The 8,388-nt window shown below is 42.1% G+C and overlaps 1 protein-coding gene across 1 annotated transcript; it reads left to right on the top strand.

Annotated features, from left to right (window-relative positions):
- The first annotated feature begins 666 nt into the window (after window positions 1-666).
- On the top strand, window positions 667-8,008 carry LOC146564091 (uncharacterized). Its single transcript, XM_085291574.1, has 3 exons — window positions 667-1,024; window positions 1,276-1,736; window positions 5,566-8,008. Exons 2-3 carry the CDS (start codon window positions 1,313-1,315, stop codon window positions 6,948-6,950), a joined length of 1,809 nt encoding a protein of 602 aa, XP_085147700.1. The 5' UTR covers window positions 667-1,024; window positions 1,276-1,312; the 3' UTR covers window positions 6,951-8,008.
- The last annotated feature ends 380 nt before the right edge of the window (window positions 8,009-8,388 follow it).

The following is an 8,388-nucleotide window of genomic DNA, read 5'->3' as shown; positions in this document are numbered from 1 at the left end:
GCAAGATAATTCATAATTTTATTAGGGGGTTATATTGGTTGGGTCTTTTTATGGGGGGTCATAACACCCCCCCCCCCCCCGGAAATTACCCCCCTGGCCCAATATGATATTTTGGAGGAGAGCTGGAAAACCCTACAACATATTTATACCTGGTACAGACTAATGTGCTTCTAATTGAGAAGCCTAAGTATTTCAAGTTCTTGCATACATTTTCTGATGCAACACATCAACAGTGATGCAATCTGGTTTCAGTGAGTGTTTCGGGTCGTTCAACGTCATACACCCTCACCCGTGCAACCCAGGCACTGACTGTCCAAGTAGCAATTGTCATCCATGGATTGGTCCGCTTGATCCATAGGCTGCTTGGCACCTTTTCTGCTGCATCTGTGTCGTTCTTGATTGCTCTATGGTTTTGGAGTCCTCTAGTGCCCAGACACTTTAGTGCCTGCAGAGACTGGTCTGCAAAGCCTCTGCATCTTTACCTCCCCTGGCCCTGCTTTGGCATTCAAGGCAACAGCAAATCAAATAACCACTTGCCATCAAGGATATGTATCTGACAAATCTACAGCAACTGTGTAATGCTCTCATGTCAATATGTAATGTTCCCAAAACTTTGTTGATTCTATACCATGAATAATTAGGACAAAGGAGGTTGTAACGCAGTATTATCAAGGTGAACTTAACGAATTGACCAGTGAGAATTTGTTAAAACTGAGGATATTTTTCTTTTTGTAGTTTTTCTTTTTCTTTTTTATCTTTCTTAACCCATCTACATCACGTATAGCATGACAGATAAGTTATGATGCAGGATGGCGTGATTTGTTGTGACGCTTGTTTTTTGTAGCTGTCACTTTAAAAGCGGGTTCAAGGTAAACAAGGCTGGTGTGCTCTGGTTGGCCAGCACCAGAGGAAGTGTGCGGTGCTCTTCCTGTGTTTTTATCCATTTATAACTGATGCAGGCTGCCAGTAAATGGTCGCTTAAATGTGAAGAAGCTGCTGCGGCTTAAGCGCCCGATTTAACACTGTGAGTCTCTTCTTTGTGGCGGAATATAAGCGAAACGGTGACAGTTGCACAGCTGTAGGAAAGTAAACGGCGTTAGCCTATTGCTAGGCTAATGCTTCTTAGCTAATGTGAGCTAACAAAGATCAGATAACCAGAGTCAGGGAATATTTAGATGACGCTTGCTTCTGTTCCCTGTGTTTTTCGGACTGCCTTTTTAAATCTAAGTGTCCATCGAGATATTCGACATAACGGTGTTTTCCTCTGCTCCACAGCACGCCACGACGAAACCCTAATGGTGATTACGTGAAGATGAAATCCACAAAAGGGGAGGCAAAGACAGAAGAGACACAAAGCGATGCGGTCACTATTAAAGCTGAGCATAAATTAGAGCAGGGGAGTGATGGCGAGGAAGGCTTCAGTGAAGTATACACTAATGGGCACGGCCTCAATATCCAGATAAAGGAGGAGCCACATTCGCAGGAGATCAGCGAGGAGCACAGTGAAGGCACAGAAGACACTAAGCCTGACACTATTACAGATGCTTATATTTCACAAGGACACATAAAGGAGGAGTTTGACTCCTACCATCCACCACATTATGAATTCACTGAAGCTGCTGTCAAGGAGGAGCCGGAGTCGTGGGTCAAAGAAGAGAGAGAGAGTGAAGAAGAGGTGGAGGATGCAAGCAGCGCCCGAGAGGGGTTTGAAGAGGGAGAGGAGGAGGCTTGCAGAGGTAGAGACCGGCCTTAAGTCTGGGTCTTTTTGCTTTTAGTTGTTATTCACCTTTTCCAAATTTTACAAATAGCCAGTTTTAGCTTGAAAAGTATGTATAAGAAACACATTAATGCAAGCTCTAGAGGTGTATCTGCATTTACATTTTTTTAATCAGCTGAGGGTTAAATACATATGTTTTAAAAAAAGTTAAGAAATAACAGGAGCACTGTTAGTGATCCTTAAGCTAGACACCCTCATTGAAGGGAATAGCAAGACAAGAAAATGGAAAGATTCTGACCAAAAACTACATTACATTAAAAAATCCAGATCCAGCCACTGAATATATACAGTGGGGCAAAAAAGTATTTAGTCAGCCACCGATTGTGCAAGTTCCCCCACTTAAAATGATGACAGAGGTCAGTAATTTGCACCAGAGGTACACTTCAACTGTGAGAGACAGAATGTGAAAAAAAAATCCATGAATTCACATGGTAGGATTTGTAAAGAATTTATTCGTAAATTAGGGTGGAAAATAAGTATTTGGTCACCTCAAACAAGGAAAATCTCTGGCTCTCACAGACCTGTAACATCTTCTGTAAGAAGCTTTTCTGTCCCCCACTCGTTACCTGTATGAATGGCACCTGTTTGAACTCATCATCTGTATAAAAGACACCTGTCCACAGCCTCAAACAGTCAGACTCCAAACTCCACCATGGCCAAGACCAAAGAGCTTTCGAAGGACACCAGGAAAAGTATTGTAGACCTGCACCAGACTGGGAAGAGTGAATCTACAATAGGCAAGCAGCTTGGTGTGAAAAAAATCAACTGTGGGAGCAATCATCAGAAAATGGAAGACATACAAGACTAGGGATGGGTATTGATAAGATTTTCACGATTCCGATTCCATTTTCGATTCTGTTTAACGATTCGATTCTTTATCGATTCTCTTATCGATTCTTTTTAAAAAAGGAGAACACTAAGTTCGATTAGCTTAGAACTTTTTTTTATATCTTCTCTTTGAACAAGATAGAAATTTAGGAGTAACATGGCCTTACAAACCCAACAGTGAGATCTTAAGAGATCCAGCCTACGGCTCTTCAATGGGTGTCACAGGGTCCCCAGGAAAAAAAATTGTAAATGTAAAATAATAAAATAAATATTCTTCTGTAGCAATAACAAAGCATAACATAAATTATTCAGTAGCAATTACACAAGAATATCCAGTAATGTCCCTGCCTACAATTAAACACATTCACTTACCTAAAATTGGGGGCATCTGCTGTGGCAAATGGGTTCAAGCCAGTGTTTCCAACTTAGCGACTTTGTCGCTATATTTAGCGAGTTTTCAGACCCCTTAGCGACTTTTTTTTAGAAAAAAGGTCGCTAAAAAAAGGACGTGAAAGTGCGTATCGATTTTACTCTCAACAAGCAGTGGGTGCTGTAACGCAGTCAGTTCTTCTTTTACTCGTATGCTGTTTTGTGGATCACAAGGTTTAAAACTACTTATAAACACACACACAAAGTAACTCCACCAGAGTGCCTATTTCAGGTCACTTTTGCCGGTCCAAGCCCGGGTAAAGGAGCAGGGTTGGAATTGTGACATTAAAAAAAACAATAATTGCTAAAATAAATTTAATTTGTAGTTCTAAATAAACTCTAAATGCATTTAGGAAGTTTTTTACTCACTTAATGTCTCTTCCACGATGTTATTTCTCTCTCCAACAACATAGGTTACAATTAGATTAGCATGACCAATTATGCAAATCAGGCGATGACATCATTTAGCGACTTCTAGCGACTTTTAGGACAGCCAATAGCGATTTTCCTTACTGAGGAGTTGGCAACGCTGGTTCAAGCCTTTTACCACAAACTTAGTCACTGCTCGGTGACATTCGTCTATCCTGGCCTGAAAGGAGACGCTACCGGTAGACTGCAGCGAGAACTGCCAGCATCTGAGCCAGACTCTGTCTGTCTGTCTCATCATGGTCACCTAAATGCACAGTAATAGCAGGTTTTGTAATAAGGCAGATCGCGCTAACATAATATGCACTGTTAGTTGATTATTTACCTGCCGCATTAACGGGAGAGGACGTGCAAACGTTACCGCTGCTGCTGGGTTGAGATTCACGAGTCCGGAGCGGAATTAAAAACATGACATTCATTTAAGGTCATCGCGTGTTTTGTGAGCAAATGCTTTTGCATATTCGTAGTGTTTCCTCCCTTAAATGAAGTATCTACTTTGCAAGTATTGCAAGTTTCCCTGTTGTCATCCGTTCTCGTAAACTTTTGAGCGTTTGAGCCGCTTACGCGCCGTGTTTCCTGCCAGGTAAATGACGCTCCACAATGTGGTGACGTCATTCGGGGCGACTGGAATCGATAAGGGAATCGTTTGCAAAAATGGCAAACAATTCCAAGGAATTGAAACAGTGGGAACCGGTTCTCAACAAGAACCGGTTTTCGATACCCATCCCTATACAAGACCACTGATAATCTCCCTCGATCTGGGGCTCCACGCAAGATCTCATCCCGTGGGGTCAAAATGATCATGAGAACGGTGAGCAAAGATCCCAGAACCACACGGGGGGACCTGGTGAATGACCTGCAGAGAGCTGGGACCAAAGTAACAAAGGTCACCATCAGTAACACACTACAACGGCAGGGAATCAAATCCCGCAGTGCCAGACGTGTTCCGCTGCTGAAGCCAGTGCATGTCCAGGCCCGTCTGAAGTTTGCCAGAGAGCACATGGATGATACAGCAGAGGATTGGGAGAATGTCATGTGGTCAGATGAAACCAAAGTAGAACTTTTTGGTATAAACTCAACTCGTCGTGTTTGGAGGAAGAAGAATACTGAGTTGCATCCCAAGAACACCATACCTACTGTGAAGCATGGGGGTGGAAACATCATGCTATGGGGCTGTTTTTCTGCCAAGGGGACAGGACGACTGATCCGTGTTAAGGACAGAATGAATGGGGCCATGTATCGTGAGATTTTGAGCCAAAACCTCCTTCCATCAGTGAGAACTTTGAAGATGAAACGAGGCTGGGTCTTCCAACATGACAATGATCCAAAACACACCACCCGGGCAACAAAGGAGTGGCTCCGTAAGAAGCATTTGAAAGTCCTGGAGTGGCCTAGCCAGTCTCCAGACCTCAACCCCATAGAAAATCTGTGGCGGGAGTCGAAAGTCTGTGTTGCTCGGCGACAGCCCCAAAACATCACTGCTCTTGAGAAGATCTGCATGGAGGAATGGGCCAAAATACCAGCTACTGTGTGTGCAAACCTGGTAAAGACCTATAGTAAACGTTTGACCTCTGTTATTGCCAACAAAGGTTATGTTACAAAGTATTGAGTTGTATTTTTGTTATTGACCAAATACTTATTTTCCACCCTGATTTACAAATAAATTCTTTACAAATCCTACCATGTGGATTCATGGATTTTTTTTTCACATTCTGTCTCTCACAGTTGAAGTGTACCTCTGGTGCAAATTACTGACCTCTGTCATCATTTTAGGTGGGGGAACTTGCACAATCGGTGGCTGACTAAATACTTTTTTGCCCCACTGTAGTTATAGTCAGAAGTTTACATAGTCTCATCATGGCCATGAATTTAGGGCTTTAAATTATTTATTTGAACTGCTCTTTTTCAAGAGTGGAATTATCTTACAGCATACATCTTTAATAACTTTAAAAACAAAAATTGGGTGCAAATTGGGTGACACAGCTTAAATGTCTTTATTATAAATCAAGAGAGTTTCCTATTACTGTAACAGGAAAAGTCTAATCATACATTCTTACCTTTGCTTGATGTGACTCCTGTCTATTTTTTTTGTCACTCCTATGTAGAGTCGTCATCTGAGTTTTTTCCATGTCCGCACTGCACTGTCTCCTTTACTGACTTGGACTTCCTGGAGAAGCATGTTAAGTGGGTCCATCAGAAACAGTACCTTGCGAAACTCAACACGTGCTTCTCAAGCCGCACACTAAATCTCATCCCCAAATACAGCTGCGGTGCATGCAGCAGTACCTTTAACTCTAAAGTACACCTCAGGGTCCACGTACGTGAAGTCCACCCTTCTGCCCCTCCCCGCAGGCTTCACCCTTGCCCAACCTGTGCTCGCAGCTTCCAGTACCTGAAGAACCTAAAAAATCACTGTCAGCGCTGGCACAACATGTCTGTGGTTACTAGAGGAGGATATCTCAGTTGTGCTGATTGTGGGAAGAGTTTCAAAACTACCTGGGGTCAAGGACCTCATTTGTGTCATGAACTAGATAGCACGGAGCCTGAAGATAAACCAATCTGTCTGGACACTGGTGTGGAGTGTCCAGAATGTGGTAAGAAAGTGCGCACACCTCAAAGCCTGGAAGACCACATGCGCACCCACACAGGCGACCGGCCGTTTGTCTGCAAGGATTGCGGCAGGAGGTTTGTAGAGCGCAGCGGCTGGCGACAACACATGAAAATACACACAGGGGAGAAGCCCTATAAATGTCAGGTTTGTGAGAAAGCCTTTTTAAGGTCCCACCATCTTAAGTGCCATTTAACCACACACTCTGGCAAGAAGGAATATTCCTGCTCGGAATGTGGAAAGGAGTTTGGATTGAAGTCTAGCCTGGATCTACACCTGAGGACACATTCAAGTGAAAGACCCTTCCACTGCAATGTGTGCGGGAAAAATTTTAACACTCAGAGAAACCTGAGGGTTCACACTAAACTTCATACCAACGAGAAAGCTCATCAGTGCGGAGACTGCGGGTTGAAGATCGGAGATCTTGGCGCTTTAAAAATACACTTACGAACACACACTGGTGAAAGGCCTTACCACTGCACTGTCTGCGGCAGTAGGTTCATTCGCCTTGCCCATTTAAGAAATCACCAACGCACCCACACTGGTGAGAGACCCTACAAATGTACTGAATGCGATAAGAGTTTCACACAGTCCGGTGACTTGGTGAAACACAAACGGATACACTCTGGGGAAAAGCCCTTTGAATGTCCCGAGTGCCACCGCTGTTACACTTCATCTGGTGATCTGGGGAAGCACAGGAGGAGTCACACTAACCTGCGCCCCTACACATGTCAAGAATGTGGGAAAAGCTTTCGCCTGTCGGGCCATTTGAAAACTCACATGTTAACTCACACGGGCGAGAAGCCGTATTCTTGCCCTAAATGCCTCCGCAGGTTTGCCCGCTCTCACCATCTTTCCGGTCACGTTGCCAAATGCCGCTAAGCTTTAAAGAGAAGATTGTAAATAGGACAGTGCTGACTTTAAGTTGCAAGTAAAAGTACACTACCCAGTCTGTTTTTGTTTGGTTTTTTTAAATGAATGTGTTAAAGCAAACTCTTACCTGTAAATGTAATGCATGACATTTTTTACCCATCAAAAGTAAAAGGCTGTTGTCACGCTGCTGGAGCGGCGTGGGGAACCAAGTTTGTGTAAAAACCTAAGTTCAAATCTCAGTGAGCTCGATGTAAAGGTCAGAGGTCAGCATTTCTGAAAATCATCTAGTATTTTCAAATGTATAGCATAGGTCCATCTACAAGGAGGCTGCTGGGTAGAACTGGTGGTTGCCAGTAGTTTTTCTTTTAACGGCACTGTCGCAACAATAATCTGTTTTTGCAAAACACTATAAAGATAGCTTGAACAAATCATATGAAATTCTGCTAATGGATTGTTTTTGTTCTTCCACTTGTTGATTACTAAATTATCTGTAATACATCAATGAAAGTTTGAAGTGCAAGGTGTATCCCTGTATTTATTGCTTTTATATATTTATTTTTAGTATTATATTTTATTGTCTATAATTTATATAATTAATGTTGTGAATGGTTTTAATGTCATTCTGTGTCGTTTTGGTTTTGCTGTGTGAAGCGCTTTAAGCTGCATGTTTGTCTGAATGTTTGTGTGTAAATAAAGTGAAGTTGAGTCAGTTTATGTGACGAATGCATTAACACTGAGTCACGTGTGAGATCTAGCATCAACCTAACACATGCAGAACAGATCATCTTACAAATGCAGAATTAGCTTATGATTGGTGTGTAGCTGGCTAATTAATTGGCCAGAATTGTGTAATTATTTTGGGAGATGATTATATTCTTGAAAACTTATTGTGCATGTAGGACACATACAAAAATTCTGGATATTCTTCCTGTACAGTTGGATTATTATTAAATCAGTCTTGCATTTTAATGCCTTAATACAGTTTCTTTTATCCTTATACTGCAATGTTGTGTGGGCAGCCACTTGTCCCACCAATCTTAATAAAATTAAACGAATTTTGAGAATAATTTGTTGTGCTAATGTTTTTTAAGACATTTTTTTTGGTTTTAGTTGAATGTTCCTCAGTCTGACTGTATTGAAGCTTCCTCTGAGGTATGTAAGAAATTTCTGAATTTCTTTGTGGAAAAGGTGAATAACACCAGGGCTCAGAAAACACCACCTGCTCTTGACCCTTCAGTCCCTGTTTCTTGCTGTGCTGTTTTCTACCAGTTTAAGCCTGTAACTTTCTCTTTATTCTATGAGGTTGTTAGTCATCTGAAGCCCTCAGGTTCCCCTACTGATGTTGTTCTACTTCAATTATTTAAAGAGGTCGTTTCTACTCTTGGGCTATTCATTCTTGTTATTGTTATTACCAGTTTCTCATCTGGTATTTTTCCTAAAATTTTGA

Source organism: Mchenga conophoros, linkage group LG11, assembly GCF_057382185.1.
Source record: "Mchenga conophoros isolate Kocher_MC1m ecotype Shallow Benthic linkage group LG11, M_conophoros_male_GT1.1, whole genome shotgun sequence".
NCBI lineage: Eukaryota > Metazoa > Chordata > Actinopteri > Cichliformes > Cichlidae > Mchenga > Mchenga conophoros.
Note: the sequence above shows the minus strand (reverse complement) of the source record. Positions and strands in the feature narration are given on the sequence as shown.

Bases quoted from the DNA above. Each gene is read 5' to 3' on its own strand.
- LOC146564091 (XM_085291574.1), top strand. From the start codon at position 1,313: ATGAAATCCACAAAAGGGGAGGCAAAGACAGAAGAGACACAAAGCGAT. The intron at 1,737-5,565 runs GTAGAGACCGGC...ACTCCTATGTAG, and splicing joins AGAGGAGGAGGCTTGCAGAG to AGTCGTCATCTGAGTTTTTT.